The sequence below is a fragment of the Chanodichthys erythropterus genome, chromosome 24 (assembly GCF_024489055.1).
Source record: "Chanodichthys erythropterus isolate Z2021 chromosome 24, ASM2448905v1, whole genome shotgun sequence".
Lineage (NCBI taxonomy): Eukaryota > Metazoa > Chordata > Actinopteri > Cypriniformes > Xenocyprididae > Chanodichthys > Chanodichthys erythropterus.
This window is the reverse complement of record NC_090244.1, coordinates 17,224,982-17,242,168: the sequence shown is the minus strand read 5'-3', so window position 1 is coordinate 17,242,168 and position 17,187 is coordinate 17,224,982. Positions and strand designations below refer to the sequence as shown.

General features: G+C 38.1%; 1 protein-coding gene across 3 annotated transcripts in view; it reads right to left on the bottom strand.

The window, feature by feature from the left end:
* Window positions 1-17,187, bottom strand: part of ptprz1a (protein tyrosine phosphatase receptor type Z1a) — a 77,482-nt gene that overhangs the window by 21,156 nt on the left and 39,139 nt on the right. For 2 of the 3 annotated variants that reach the window (XM_067379665.1, XM_067379666.1), the window contains 7 exons: window positions 16,600-16,666; window positions 15,246-15,403; window positions 10,770-10,920; window positions 5,629-5,813; window positions 5,413-5,539; window positions 3,615-3,655; window positions 618-3,504 (listed from right to left, as the gene is read on the bottom strand). In XM_067379665.1, coding sequence (XP_067235766.1) covers window positions 618-3,504; window positions 3,615-3,655; window positions 5,413-5,539; window positions 5,629-5,813; window positions 10,770-10,920; window positions 15,246-15,403; window positions 16,600-16,666 — 3,616 coding nt within the window. The remainder of the gene's footprint in view (window positions 1-617; window positions 3,505-3,614; window positions 3,656-5,412; window positions 5,540-5,628; window positions 5,814-10,769; window positions 10,921-15,245; window positions 15,404-16,599; window positions 16,667-17,187) is intronic. The other variant, XM_067379667.1, reaches the window with a different exon arrangement.

The window sequence follows — 17,187 nt, the reverse complement described above, 5'->3', positions numbered from 1 at the left end:
CTCTATACGGTTTAATTTTGTCTATCGTATAACACTTTATAAATCTACAAAGTGATCCCATAAACAAATGGCTACAGTAATGGCTAAATGTGTAACCAGGCATCTTGGATTCGACTTGAGATGGAAAACATGCTATTGGTATGTTTCTGATGACAGGCGTAAGCATGCAAATACACATTTTTAGCAAATAATCACATGAACGACATGCAAGACAACACAGAATACACAGGAGTCACATGGGACTAGGAATAAGACACATACTGATGATGGGATTTTCTAATTAAGATGATGTTTCTTTAGTAGCACATTTTATGGCACTTAGCCTAACTTGTCAAAAGCTTTGATGTATACGTTAATTAAGGACGCTGTAGTGAGCTCTTCAAATCTTACCTTCCCAGCGAACTAACTTCTACAGAGCACTTTCTGAATGAGGTTTTAGTTGTTTAGGTTACATTTGTGGTGGGTTATGGCATTCAAACTTTAGATGGATTAGTTGTCCTCGAACCAACCAAGACCCTTCAAAACTCTTCACTGATGATTCACTGACCAAACTTCACTGAGCATGGCTAAATCAAGAAGCACCTTCAGGAATGGACGTCAGTAACCGAGAGCTTTACCTTCCACTGGTTCCTCCTCTGAATTCCTCTCAGTGCGCTCTGGAATACTGAAGTCTGAAGACGTCTCATTATCTGTGAGGTTTTCACCTGATCCGCTCTCCTCTTCCCCACTTGCTCGTAAGGTCCAGGATGGACTGGGCCGCAGGGTGACCCTGAAGTCAGTAGCTTCACTCTCTGTCCCGTTCTCACCTTCGAAGTAGAAAGAAGAAGAGTGCTCCTCATTCCCATCATCTGCCTCATCAGGAGGTACCTCTGTAGGAGAGGCAGTGGTGATATATGGGATGACACTCTCATCTCCAGATGCTGAGCTCTGGCCCCAATCTAAATCGGGCGCCCAGCCCGAGGCACTGTTCTCCAGCTGCCCATCGGCAGAATGTGTAGGAATGGAACTAGACTCTGGAGCAGAGGAGAGGGCAACAGTGGGGGGCACAACAGGAACAACCACAGAGATGGATTCTGGGGCAGAGGTTGGCGCAAGAGTTGGGGTCACCACAGGAGTAGGTATGGCTCTGAATTCTGGAGTAGAGGTTGACGAAATGGTTGAAGATCTTATGGGAGTAGGTGCTCCCTGGGACTGTCCGGTTGCACTTTGTGCAACGCTGCTGACGGTGGCTGCAACAGAAATGCTGAGGTCACTAGAAGGCTTGGTGGAAAAGGGAAAAGAAGACAAAAGAGCCTCGGCACGGAGGTCCAAGTCTGTGTTGCTGCACAGAGGAGTACCGGCACTGGAGGTGGACAGAAATGAATCTAGATCTACAGGACTAGATAGGTCACCCGAGAGACCACTACGATGGAACAATCCCAAAGTAGAGGAGGGCAGCAGGATGTTTAGAGAGGCATGCAAAGAGATTTCACTAGATGTAACACTGTCTTGACTAAAAGTAGGATCTACTAGAGAAGAATCTACACACTCTGTCGGCAGGCAAGAGTCCCCAATGCTACCTGAGAGAGAAGCATCAGAGTCAAGGTTTGTCATCATCAGAGAGTAGTCCCTAGAGACAGGAACCGATGGCTGGAGATATGCAAGAGTGCTCAGCACGGAGACAGTACTCGGGTGCTCAGAGAGGTTTATAAGGTCGTGTTCATAGTTTGGCTGCATGGAGACAACAGAAGCAGTCGCTTCTGGTAATGTTTGAAGAGGAAGAGTATTCCTACACTGGGGGTCAGTCGAGATAGACCCAGACAAAACATCATCATCACCATCATCATCATTACAACCACCACTAGAGACAGGCTCCATGTCAAAATAAGACACGGAGCCAGTGAGGAATAGGGTAGGGTAGGAAGGGGAAGGGGTGATAGACTGTGCACCACCAGACACCAGCATGGAAACAGTGTAGGGGATGTCCCAGTCAGGGATGGGCTCAGACAACACACTGCTTAAGGAGTAGGGGGAGACAGGACTTGCATGCACGTAGGACAAAGTGTCAGATACAGAGGGGGCATATGAGGTGCTCTCACCATTAAACACCGGCTGGGTGGTCTGCGACAGAACAGTGTTGAAAGCGGCATTGGTTGGAAAAGGCAAGCTAGCAGTTGTAGGCCGCAGAGGGACCTCAGGGGAAAGGGTAGAGGAAGTTGATTCCATTGGGATTTCAGGCAATGGGGTTACAGTCACTGAACTATCACCATAGGAGTCGGTTACAGGTCGAGTCACTTCCTCAACCCCCAAAATGTCTATCGAAGCTAATGTTACAAATGATTTAAGGGTTCCATTTGTTTCAGGGGTAACATTTGTTTGAAGGGTTCCATTTGTTTCAGGGGTAACATTTGTTTCAAGGGTTCCACTTGTTTCAGGGGTAACATTTGTTTCAAGGGTTCCACTTGTTTCAGGGGTAACATTTGTTTCAAGGGTTCCACTTGTTTCAGGGGTAACATTTGTTTCAATGGTTCCACTTGTTTCAGGGGTAACATTTGTTTCAATGGTTCCACTTGTTTCAGGGGTAACAGTTGTTTCAAGGGTTCCACTTGTTTCAGGGGTAACATTTGTTTCAATGGTTCCACTTGTTTCAGGGGTAACATTTGTTTCAATGGTTCCACTTGTTTCAGGGGTAACATTTGTTTCAATGGTTCCACTTGTTTCAGGGGTAACATTTGTTTCAATGGTTCCACTTGTTTCAGGGGTAACATTTGTTTCAATGGTTCCATTTGTTTCAGGGGTTACATTTGTTTCAATGGTTCCACTTGTTTCAGGGGTAACAGTTGTTTCAAGGGTTCCACTTGTTTCAGGGGTAACATTTGTTTCAATGGTTCCACTTGTTTCAGGGGTAACATTTGTTTCAATGGTTCCACTTGTTTCAATGGTTCCACTTGTCACAGGGGTGACACTTGTTACAGTGATTCTACTTGTTTCAATGGTTCCACTTGTTTCAGTGATGACATTTGTTTCAATGGTTCCACTTGTCACAGGGGTGACACTTGTTACAGTGATTCTACTTGTTTCAATGGTTCCACTTGTTTCAGGAGTGACACTCGTTTCAATTGCTCCACTTGTTTGAATTGTTCCACTTGTTTCAGGGGTGACACTTGCTGTAAAATCTGTGAAGGTGCTGCTTCGACCATCAGACTCTGAGGATACACCTGCTACAACATTAGAACTATCTGGCCTTGTAGCATGTGCATCTACAACAAATATGGTGGTTATGGTTGCAGAGGTGGTAGTTTGGTCTGTGTATTTTACTGTAGGTTTATCTGTGTATATCACTGGAGTCTTCTGGGAGTCTTCTACCGGGAGTCTTCTTTCATGAGTCCTTGGTGTTGTCTTAATGACTGGACGGACCGGGCGCTCTGTTGTTGTAACTCTGGGGCTGCTTGTGGTGGTTTGGAAAGGATATGGAAGCTGATTTGTGTCGGGTCTAATCAAAAAGGGGTTGATGTGGTAGTCTTCCTAAAATAGAAGAAAGAGATGGACAGAGAGAGAATCCATGTGCTTAGTTATTTTGTAGAAAACAAAAACACTGAACTAACTATACTCTAAAGTAGCATTGACATGGTTACCTCATCTTCATAGTCAAATGATTCAGAGTCATTGTCTGCTTCTGAAAATAAACCAAACATAAGAGAGTTAGAACATGGTATGAGTGAAAGATTCACATGTCAGCTATACATAATTAGGTTCTGTATGCTCTTTTACTCTTTATAACAACAATATATATGTTTTTTGCATTAAAAAATAATTACAAATTTAATAAATTTAAAATTTAAAATGTATAAATTTAATTATAAAATAATTAAAAACAAAACAGTTTCCCATAAGACATGTATACAAACACACAGAAACATTTGAAAACCAATCCGTGTTTATAATTTTATCCTTAATAGGCAAAAATACCTGAGAAATAAAAGTTGAGTACACAAATTGATTTTCAATGTGTATTCAATCACAAACCACATGCCTTAAAGGGATATTTTTGGTATTTGGTATTCTCTGTTAATGTTGAGAGTACAGAGGTTGAGAAAGAAGGAAAGGTCAACAAGGTCACCAAATAGGATATTTAGGTCATTCTTCAATAGAAAGAGTGCAAAAAGCAGCAATCTCTGGGTCAGATCAAGGGTTGGTTTTTGATCACACACTGTATCACACGACAGGAGAGTTTGGACACCTTCATGCATTAAAGCCTCCCAGCACACAAAGATAGAGCTTACACTCTCTTCCAGACTCTTACCTGTCATGGGATCAAACTCAATGACACAAAATGGTGGAAAAGACCCCAGAGATTTCGTGATATGTGGGCAAGATCGGTTTGTGAAGCATGGAAACATTAAAAGGTAGAAGATGTATGATTTTATAAGATAGACTGGCCCCATTTCACTGATGTAAACCCAATGTAAATCAACTCTCAAACATTTTCATAAAATCATTAAAAAAATGTCTTGTGACAACACATATATTCATGGACACTGAAATATGATGACAGGGACTTTCAGCGAGAAAGATAAGTTTATTATAAATCAGTAAACAAAATACAGATGTCCCAACATTCCAATAAATTATAAAAGAACACAAAAAGCACAAATGATCCATTGAAAACATGCATATCCATTAGAGACAGAAAAAATTCTATATAGAAGGAAATTCAAAATGCAGATAGTTACGACAAAGTATAAGATAGACAGATAGAGAAAAAAGGAAACAACACCCAAAGAACACTGACGACGACAAAAAGTCTACCTAAAGTATATATAGTCTAAGTTATATAATCTAAGTTCAAGTTAATTAAAATATTTAAATTAATATATAAATTAATTAAAACATAAAATATTAAATTTTATAATAATTTAAAATAATCTACTGAAATTGCCAGCTAAATGAGAAATCAATTTGGTTTAGCCTGATATAATTCATTACAGTACTGGATTTCATTCCAAAATACACCCTACGCAAGTACATGAACAAAAATGTTTCTGGCTAAGACAACTCAAGTTTGTGTGTTGCTGCGATCTGAAATGTGCCAGACCCAAGGAAGTATTTAATATCCGGAGAAGACTGTACATTAGCACAAACTGTATTTTCAATGGGAACATGCACTTACAATGCATAGGTCAAGCATTCAGATCTCTGTTTACATAAACGTGTACTCGTGTAAAGTATGTTCCTGGCTAAAAGCTGTAAACCACTCAAAGATTCCACCATTTCTTCATAAGTCTTAACTGGCACCACATAATTTTCTGGACAAGGTAACTGGTTTGCAAAGGATCAGTCTGAAGCATTTTGTCTAAAGTTTGCAGTGGGACATGAGTGTTTTAAACACTCATTCTCCACGGATGCGAGGGCGGCGGGCGCGATTGGTCTTACCAGGATCATCCAGGGGCATGTCCACTGTCAGCTGGTCACTCACTCTGCCATACAGACCATTGGTGCACACGGCAACAACCTGCACCATGTAACTGGTGTTGGCCACCAAGTCCTGAATGATCGCCCCCTGGTGGTAAAAAAAAATCATAATTGATATTCAAAACCTGTGTTATGTAGGCCTGATTTTCAAGATTCATTCACTGATATCTGACATACAATGTCCTGGTCTCCATCAGTCAAGTACTCCTTTGCAGATTCATCATCGCCATGGGCCGGCCGATAGGTGACGGAGTATCTCTCTATGCTCGAGTCGTAAACAGCACGCGGTCTCTCCCAGATTACAAGCATACTGGTGTAATTATGAGGGTTGACTTGCACGTTCTCCGGCTCTGAACTGCAAACTGTGACAGAAAACACACACAAACACATACTATTAAAATCACGCACTTTGGACCTTTGCTTACACTAAACAATGTTGCCAGATGAAAAGACATCTGTATATAACATGATATCCATACACTGTTAGAAAAAATGGTTCAATATAGAACCTAAAAGTGTATTGTCTGTCTGGTCCATCATGGGACCATTTTATGGATTTAGATGAATTAATTAATGTTTTAATTGATTTTTTAAATCTAAAAATTACTTTTTATTAATCAAGCAGCTTGTAAACTATTTATCACTAGAAAAAAAAAATGAAATAGCCATTAAATATGAAAGTAATATGCAAACATTTAAGACATTTCTCCCTATATAAAACCTTTTTGGCATAAAGTGTTCTTTAAAACTGAGTCTTGGTAATAATTTTTTATGTTTATGAATGTTTATGAAAAAAGTTTCATGCTCACAAAGGCTGCTTTTTTTGATTAAAATATTAAAAAATATTAAAATTTAAAATAACTGTTCTCACAATATTTTAAAATGTAATTTATTTGATTTATTAGAAAAGTAACATTATACACATCACTTCTGATTAATTTAAGGTGCCCTTTCTGAATAAAAGTATTAATTTCTTTGAAAAACCAAAGCATCTTACTGTCTTGAATAAAGCATTTATTGGGTCAAGTTATGACCTGATTTAACAGTGGTTTACTTAAGTCCACTTAATATTCATCTGTAATTCATGTGTAATGTTTCTAGTCTATCTCCACCCATCAGTTTCTAACACAAGAGGGCAGAAAGCGCCCACAGATGAAACATCTGTCTACTAAACCAGTGATTTCCAACCATACAGAGTACTTAAATGACTTTCAGGGAGTACTTGCACATTTTTTTGTTAACCCTATAAAAAAAACAATCTTTTTTTTTTGTTTGTTTGTTTTTTTTTTTTTTTTTTGGATTAATCTCTTTTTACTTTATCTTTTTAAAGACAGAAAACTATGTACAATAATGTATGTAATCGGCACAAGTTTAATTTGTGGCAGAATATATGTGTTACTTTGCATGTCTGTATTTCTACCACAATATTTTAATGTGATTTAATGATAATAAATATATTGCTAAATGATATTAATGAGTTCAAATGATGGTTTGATGCCATGTTAAAGGGATAGTTCACCCAAAAATGAAAATTCGGTCATCATTTACTCACCCTCAAGTTGTTCCAAACCTGTATGAATTTCTTTGTTCTGCTGAACATGAAGGAAGATATTTGGAAGAATGTTTATAACCATGCAGATCTCGCCCCCCATTGACTACCATAGAATTTTTTTTCCTACTATGGTAGTCAATGGGGGGCGAAATCTTATTGGTTAAGTTAATTAATTAAAGGTGCCCTAGAATCAAAAATTGAATTTACCTTGGCATAGTTGAATAACAAGAGTTCAGTACATGGAAATGACATACAGTGAGTCTCAATCTCCATTGTTTCCTCCTACTTATATAAATCTCATTTATTTAAAAGACCTCCGAACAGGCGAATCTCAACATAACACCGACTGTTACATAACAGTCGGGATCATTAACATGTACGCCCCCAATATTTGCATATGCCAGCCCATGTTCAAGGCATTACACAAGGACAGCCAGTATTAACGTCTGGATCTGTGCACAGCTGAATCATCAGACTAGGTAAGCAAGCAAGGACAATAGCGAAAAATGGCAGATGGAGCAATAATAACTGACATGATCCATGATTACATTATATTTTTAGTGATATTTGTAAATTGTCTTTCTAAATGTTTCGTTAGCATGTTGCTAATGTACTGTTAAATGTGGTTTAAGTTACCATCGTTTATTAATGTATTCGAGGAGACAAGAGAGACGTCGCTATTTTCATTTTTAAACACTTGCAGTCTGTATAATTCATAAACAACTTCATTCTTTGTAAATCTCTCCAACAGTGTAGCATTAGCCCGTTAGCCACAAAACATGAATGATGAACATCTTGTAAAGATACATTTGAGGGTTATATTAGCTGTGTGAAATTTGTTTATGCACTTTATAACTGCACTTATAGTCGAGAGCTCGGGAGGGCAGGGAGCGAGAGATTTAAAGGGGCCGCAGCCTGAATCGGTGCATAATTAATGATGCCCCAAAATAGGCAGTTAAAAAAATGAATTACAAAAAATCTATGGGGTATTTTGAGCTGAAACTTCACAGACACATTCAGGGGACACCTTAGACTTATATTACATCTTTTGAAAAGACGTTCTACGGCACCTTTAATTAATGTTAATTAATTAATTAATTAATTAATGGCATTTGAATTCATTTTTACTTTTAATTAAATTGTATTAGTTAAGCAGCTTGTAAACAATTTATCAGTAGGAAAAATGATTAAACATGAAAGTATTATGCAAAAATTTCTCCTTATATAAAACCTTTTTGGCATAAAGTGTTTTTTTTGCAAGCAGATCTCGCCCCCCATTGACTGCCATAGTATTTTTTTTCCTACTATGGTAGTCAATGGGGGGCGAGATCTGCTTGGTTACAAACATTCTTCCGAATATCTTCCTTTGTGTTCAGCAGAACAAAGAAATTCATACCAGTCTGGAACAACCTGAAGGTGAGTAAATGATGACAGAATTTTCATTTTTGGGTGAACTATCCCTTTAAATGATCTCTCATTCCATATGTCATTTATTGTAGGAGTACTGCAGTTGCTCCATCCCAAACTTCCCTATGCTGACGTAATTCCATTAGAAAGCGTACATATATGGCCTGAACAACCAGATGCATTTAAGGGTTTGAACTAAATTCAACCTGTGCAAGTGAAGGGGCAAAACAAAAAGAGACAGTTTCCTAGCAACTCAAAATGTTTTGATACGTGACCCAGGGAGAGAGAGAGATTGATGTGACTGAATAGTGGTGAGTAAACATTGTTAATACTGTGAGTACAGTGAAAGAGAGGTTATAGTAAGTAAGTAAATCTGGTTTGCCTGGCTGCTTTCGGCTTTACGTTCCCTTGTTATGCTAGTCTGAGATTTCACCAGTCAATCGGTATATGAAGGACGCTCATCAGAATGATATATATAATGAAAAACTTACAGGAAACTGCAAATCCAACAAAGAATATCAATAATCCAAACTGATGAGCGTAAATCTTGGCCCTGAAATCCACCCTCACATTTTAAGGTTTAAATGATGTCGCAAGTAATCAGTGTCTTTACAAAGTAATAATGCAGCATTAAAGCTGTAATATGACATTCCCCAGGCGCTGATTTAAGCTAAAACACAGGTTGAAGCATATATATGTGTTTGAAAGGACACGAGTGGGACATTTTCCATTGCCAATGGCCTCTGTAAAAAACAACTCCCACGTGCCAGTGATTCTCAACCATACAGAGTTCGCCCTGTAGCGGAGGAATCTGAAATGGGGGCATCGATGTTCCACCAACGATCTGTTAAAGCGGAAAGTCTGAGAGAGCAAGCCAGTTCAGATCTGTAAGCGGTGCTTTAAAATGAACAGGCCGGACTGAGTAATAGATTTGTGATACAACTCATTTTCTGCAATCATATTAAAGTCTTAATATTTTAACTAGAATAACCTGAGGATTTCAAACAGGTAAATAAATTTATGAGCTTTTACAACAAAAACAAATCTTTACAATGAAAATAAAATAAAAAATCTTCAAATTTAAAATATAATAATATTTATATGTTGCCTCCAAAAACCTTAAAGGATTAGTTCACTTTTAAATAAACTTTTCCTGATAATTTACTCACCTCATGTCATCCAAGATGTCCATGTCTTTCTTTCTTCAGTCGAAAAGAAATTAAAGTTTTTGATGAAAACATTCCAGGATTCTTCTCCTTATAGTAGACTTCAATGGGCACCAAACACTTGAAGGTCAAAATTAGTTTCACTGCAGCTTCAAATTGTTCAACACGATCCCAGATGAGAAATAAGGGTCTTATCTAGAGAAACCATCGCTCATTTTCTGAAAAAAATTTGAAAATAATATAAGTTTTAACCTTAAATGCTCATCTTGAGCTAGCTCTCTTCTTCTTCTTCTTCTCTATTATAATTCCAGCAGTGTAGAAACTGCTAATTGTATTACTGCCCTCCACAGGCCAAAGTTTGAACTAATTGTTATATACTATTGAACTAGCATATTGCATATAAAAATTAGTTCAAACTTTGGCCTGTGGAGGGCAGTAATACACTTAGCAATGTCTACACTGCTGGAATTATAATAGAGAAGAAGAAGAAGAGCTAGTTCAAGATGAGCATTTCTGGTTAAAACTTACATAATTTTAAAAAATTTTCAGAAAATGAGTGATGGTTTCACTAGATAAGACCCTTATTTCTCCTCTGGGATCGTGTTGAACAATTTGAAGCTGCAGTGAAACTAATTTTGACCTTCAATCGTTTGGTGACCATTGAAGTCTACTATAAGGAGAAAAATCCTGGAAAGTTTTCATCAAAAACTTTAATTTCTTTTCGACTGAAGAAAGAAAGACATGGACATCTTGAATGACATGGGGGTGAGTAAATTATCAGGAAAAGTTTATTTAAAAGTGAACTAATCCTTTAAGGGGGACGATATTTACACCTTATAAAAAATAAAACTAATAATCAACAACAGCCTTTTGATGGATTAATTCATATAAAACACTGAAATTAGTGGGAAACATCCATTAAAGGCCATGAAAGCATATGGCTAAAAATGGGCCAAATGTCTGTCTATATTTATAAATAGAAAGTAGGAAAATGTCTGGAGGGCTTCGTTGTATAAAAATAGAAACCTTATTTAATTGAGAAGCAGTTGTTTGGGATTAGAATCGTGTTGGAGGCTAATTGGATCCATGACCCTCAAACTGCCTGACTGCTTTAAGACCTTAAGAGTGAACGATTCCAGACACATGCTACCCTAGTTTGTTTATGTGTGTATGTGTGTTTGTAAAGTACGCACTAGGAGTGTGGACCTCCTCGATGCCAGTGTAGGATGAGAAGACTTGTCCCATAAATTGCTCCTGCTGCTCTCTGTAGTTATTCTGCAGGTAATCCATTAGCATGACATACCCAGCCTGCTGCATGGTCATCACCTCACAGAACATCTCCAGCTGTGGACACATACGGCGAAATGGATTAGACAACAAAACTGGAAACAAAATTGTTTCTGTGCTCTGAAGGGGTTTAAAATAGAACAGCAACAAGCAATTTTGTCATAAATACTCTTCATAACACCTTCATTAGTTTGACTGTATTTAACTTTAGGCACGATATTGGCATTTAGGGATCGTTCACGCAGAACCCTTTTCTGCACTTCACTGCACTGCTTTTCCATTGTTTTCTATGTAAATTTGCGCTAGATAGACATGTTTGACTGCTGTAGTCACGTCTCATGCACGCCGTTCTAAAAGTTAAACTTGTGTGTCTAAACCTTGCATATTTCCATTTCACTGCTTTGCGTCTCGAGTTGTAAATGCAACAACACGCTCTGTTTGAATAGCCCCATTTTTGCTGCTAAAGTAGTTCCAAACAAAGCCACGGACAAATGAACAGCTGCTTGCGCACCTCTGACATTCAACGCACATTCGTGTTCCTGAATGAATCAGTGTTTTTGAACGAAGGGGTTGAGTGAATAATTCAATTACACACTCATGAAATCAGTCTTGTTTGTTCCTTAAGGCCCCGGTATACTTCAAACGAAGTTCTTTTTCGTTCTTCGTTTAGGAGTACAATGAAGTACGAAATGCGTGACCAGCGATATAGTGTAAACGAACATCTGACGCCGCCCACACTGCTGAGAGAGATGGTTAGATGAATATGTAAATATGTGCTGTGCACTTTCTTCTCAGTAACATAATAAACACAACAAAAATGAGAAAACAGCAAGCATTTATTATAGAAAGCATAAGAAAAGCGTCTGATCATAACAACATGAGTATGTTAGCACGAGCTCTGCAAAGTAGCACTCCAGTCACGTCACATCTTCATATAGCACTTTATTCAATGATTGCTTAAAATCAAACAACTTTACAGTATCAAACATGAAAAACAGTGTTAGTGCCTCATTTTTTTACAAGCACAACTTCTTTTTGTACTATAAAGCGGCTTACCAGTGTGTTCATGTTTTCTCCCACGGAGCTCTTACCTTTACGAACTCAAACACACGAAATGAGTCAAAGACGCGTCCCACGCGAGTGAAGGCGGAGCCTCAGCGCACACCTCCTATTACGTTATCGTCACTGACCAATGGTGATATGAAGGTGTTTTGCAGCTGGAGCGAACTTTTCCTCAAAGTTCGCTTTGGCAAGCCGTTTCGAACTTCCAAAAAGAAACTTCGTTTTGGTCTGATTTTGTTCGCAATGACGTCACATCAGTTCGTTCTTCGATTTCGTTTGAAGTATACTGGGGCCTTTAATGAATCAGTATTTTTCTTACAAAAACATATCACTTCACTTTAGAAGGCTTTTATTAACCCCCTGGAGCCATGTGGATGTCTTTTATAATGGATGGATGCACTTTTTTGGGCTTCAAAATATCATCGTCGATTCACTGCCATTATAAAGCTTGGAAGAGCCAGAACATCATGTAAGGCTTGGTTTTCCTGCTAAATGAAAACTGAGATCAAGCATCCTGCAATAAAACAATAAAAAGACATTCTGAAGACATTCACCCATTCCTGTGTATATATGCATTTCTTTGAGTAATCAATGTTATGCATTTAATATTTCTGAATTGGCTTTAATTGGTTATTTGTGTAATTGACACGATACACTTTTACCTGACAAATAAAATCTTATATTTGATTTACTCTGGATTCTCCTGATATCACTATTACCAGTAAATTATGGGAGGCTAATGCTACCGTAAATCTGTGTCCAGGGTAAATCAAACTGAAGGCGCATGAATGAAGGAGCAGTAGGCACTTCATCTGAAGACCTTTTGATTTCTGTTTACCGCTGATTTAGCAAGTTGTATGAAAGTGGCTAAATTAAAATTCACTTTTGTTCGAGTGAGCAGTAGGCAACCGACTAAAGGTATTAGCCAACTTATTACACCCTCTGACGAAGATCAGACTGGCGAGTTTATGTCCGTGAGTTTACTGCGAAATCCCGGGGCGAGTATCTCTGTGCGGCATCGGGTCCCTAATGACTGAACAATTGAAATATGGGATATCCAGAATCATAAAATATCCAAATTAATGCATAACTAATGATGAATTTCTAATTGGAAACACAACCTAAGAATAAGAATCATTTGAAATTGGAGTCAGATTAAGTGAGTGAAATTAAGTGAACTTAATAGAGACGCTGAAAAGGCATACACGTGTTAACCTTCGCCCGGGGGCGTCGGAGTCCGTTTTTTGGCCGATGCGGGGTTCCTTACAATTGTTTAATATAACTCCAATTGTATTCGTCTAAAAAAAGAAAATCATATACACCTAAGATGGCTTGAGGGCGAGTAAATCATGGCGTAATTTAACTTTTTGGGTGAACTAACCCTTTAAAGCGGACAAATCGGTGTATGACAACAAAGTACCACAAGAGCGGCTAAATCCTCTCTTGTGGCCTGATGTGATTGTAAATTGTTAAATGAATGTGCATTCAGAAGTAGTAGGTCATCCAGGTACTTTTCGCTAACTTTTATGAATACTATTTTTCGCATATTTGGACACAGGGAGTTTTAGTGAACAAATCGGTTGAGTGAATGATTTAACGACTCACTCAAAAAGACCTACTGGCATATCGATGTAACCTTCAGAGAGAGTCACTTAAAAATCTCCACTACTAATACACAAACTGACAGTAATAAAATAATTATATATAATATAAAGTTGGCAAAGTTGATGTAGCTTACAGGATGAAACTTGTTGAACTTGTTGAACAGAACTATTGAATCTCCATACATTATGGATACAGTTTTTATTCAACCCCTAAACAAACACATTGTGCCCCAGCGGCGAGACGTCCCCCATTGTGTGGACATCAAAGCTTCTCTTTAATGTGTATGAGTCAATGTCATTCCCATTGTGATGTCATCAGATGTGGGTTTGTTAACTTGCGGTAAAACTTCACCATGCCTTTCAACTACAGCTTGTATCGACTTGCTAGTCACTCGAGGGCAACAGCCCCAAACTGAATGACACACACTACAAAGGCTGTATTTAAACATTTACAGTCTTTTGTGACGTGTAACTCTATACTTGCTCCCTCTAATTCCATTTTGGCATCTAATATCCCAATAATAAAACATGTTGTTGTTGCATCCTTTTTGTGTGAACTTTAGCATTTACTGTCAAAAGCTCAGCAAACATTATTATTAATAGACATGATTGAATGGATTTCTAAGAAAGAAAATGTCAAATCAAATGCAAATGTACATACAGAAGAAACACAGGAAATTAAATGGATCTATACGTCAAAGTAAAACACCATTTGGAATGCTAATTGATGTTTGTGCTGTCATGTTTGGGCGTGTGTTACTTCTTGGTAATTGTTTTCAGTTCCTGAGTGTGTGTGTCACATAGACTCAGTGTTGCACAACAGATGCCAAATGACAAACAGATGCCACAGTCACAATATCATTCCAGGTGAATATGTCCTCAGGGTTTCAATTCAAAACAACATACAAGCTCATTAACTGCCAGTTTTTACTTTTAAAAAGTATAAAAATGCAGGTTTTGAGCAGTGTTGCCAAGTATGTGCTTTTCGCGTAGAATTGGTCTACTTTTATAATGGATGTTTTGTTAGTCCGCAGGTTGAAGCGACCACACCACCCCTCAATTTTTACCCCCCGGAATGTGATTGGACTACTTTTAGTCGTGATTGTATGGGTTTTGAATAGCAATTGGGCTGGCTATGTTACGCAAACCTGGCAACCCTGGTTTAGAGTTTTTTATTGAACTATACTTGTCAAAACAAGGTCATTTTCATTATTCATAAGTGAAATGTTTTGTGGATAAAAGGCAATTGTTGTCAACAGTCCTTTTGTCTCATTTTGACCATCTTTTAAATCTGTCAGCACATGGAGCTCAATAACAGATTGTAATGCGCAGAAGATGAGCCTTTATATGCACCGCCACAATCTGTTTATCGTCTACTGTGACGGAGCCTTTAAATTACGTCTTCACTCAAAAATGTTGCTCCAAACCTGTATGACTTTCTTTCTTCAGTGAAACACAGAAGGAGACATTTTTGAATAAAGTGATGGTTGCTCTTTTCCAAGCAAATGCAATGAAACTGCAAAATAGCATTATGAAGTAGTCAATACAAGGAATGTTTGGGTCAAGATAGGTCAAGACTTTTATGATGCTTTTTGAAGCTTGAAAGCTTTATGACATTTTCCTTTTTGGGTGAACTGTCTCTTTAAATCTGTAAATAACACATGCCGTTATATGTGCTAGCAGGTCAATGCTCTAAAAACTGTTGACGATACTGACCTGAACATCTGAGATGGCCACTGTGTTTTTGAAGACGATCCACTCTACAGTCTCAGAGCAGGGAGGGGTGGTCAGAGAGCCATTATAGATGAAGTACTTCTCCGTGGAGTTGGGCAGGAGACCCTGCAAGGTGAACGGAGAGATGGGGCCGCTCTTTCCTGACCAGAGAAAACAGGAATAGTTCATTCAAAATGAAAATTGTGTGCATTATTTATGATAATGAAGTTCATGCCGTTCCAAACCCATATGACTTTCTATCTTCCGTTTCTTTCAAAAAGCTATAGTATGATTTCTGAATATAAAGCATAAATTGTATGGACCCCTTCTATGATGCTTTTTTAATTTTATTTAAAAGAGTGACCAACAGAATCAGAATTTCTGATTTTAAGTTCCACAGAAGAAAGTCATACAGGTTTGAGGGTGAGTAAATGATGGCAGAACTTTGTTTTTTGGCTGAACTGTCACTTTAAGGGCCTTTGAAAATTGAAGGAGCCTCATGGAGAATAGGATTTTCCAGATAAATACTGCAAAAATTAGGAATATGACCCCTTTAAAGGGATAGTTCACCCAAAAATGAAAATTTGATGTTTATCTGCTTACCCCCAGGGCATCCAAGATGTAGATGACTTTTTTTCTTCAGTCAAACGCAAATTATGATTTTTAACTGCAACCGCTGCCGTCTGTCAGTCAAATAATAGCAGTGATTGGGAACTTGAACAATAAGAGTCGAAAAAACTTCCATAGACAAATCAAAATTAATTGTGATGACACATTGATGTCCTAAGACACGAAACGATCGGTTTGTGCGAGAAACCAAACAGTATCTAAATATTTTTTACCTCTAATACACCAATATGTCCAACTTCGTTCAGCTTCCGGCTAGTGAGGTCGGATCGCGCTCTGACAACGGAAGTGATGTCTCGCGCTCATTGAAGTATATGGGCGAGACATCACTTCCATCTTCAGAACGCGTTTTTTGACCTCACTAGCAGGAAGCTGAACGAAGTTGGATATAGTGGTGTATTAGAGGTAAAAAATGATATAAATAATGTTCGGTTTCTCGCACAAACCGATCGTTTCGTGTCTTAGGACATTAATGTGTCGTCACGAGCCGCAGGTTTTAATTTTGATTTGTCTAAGCAAGTTTTATTTACTGTTATAGTTGAAGTTCCCATCTACTGCTATTATTTGACTGACAGACGGCAGCGGTTGCAGTTAAAAATCATAATTTGCGTTCGACTAAAGAAAAAAAGTCACCTACATCTTGGATGCACTGGGGGTAAGCAGATAAACATCAAATTTTCATTTTTGGGTGAACTATCCCTTTAAATATAGATATGAAGACTGATCGTACCATAACGGCTGACACTGTTGACTGCGTCAATGATGGCCGTGTAGTTTTCATTATCATCAGTTCTTGTCTGTGGAGAGAACCATTAAATAATGGCATAGTAATTGCATAATAAACAAAGTACATGATACATTATATGGCCAGAATAATGTGGACTTCCTACAAATACGTGCTTGTTGAGCTTTTCAATGTTATTTTTGTTCTTCAGATTTGAGATTTCATTTTAAAAAATATCAGATTGTGCTGCTTTAACCACATCTATTTGCATTCAAAATCAGAAATGTTCATACATGCACCACCAAACTGACAAAACACCATAATACACAAGCACACAACTTCATGTTATTACACATGAATTATATCAGAATATCCTCAGGGAAAAGCCTACGTATTATGAAGGTTCAACAACACATTGTGGTTACGTTCTGTCAGTTTTTACCATCAGAACAACCGTGTGAAAATGAGGATTTCTGAAACTGCTTTGTACCTCAGGCTAAATGCAGGCAGAGGGAGTGATGAGGTTTTGAAGAGTGCCTAAGCCTGTCTAAGAATATTAATTTGATGGAGTGAGGATGTTCAATACATGAAGAA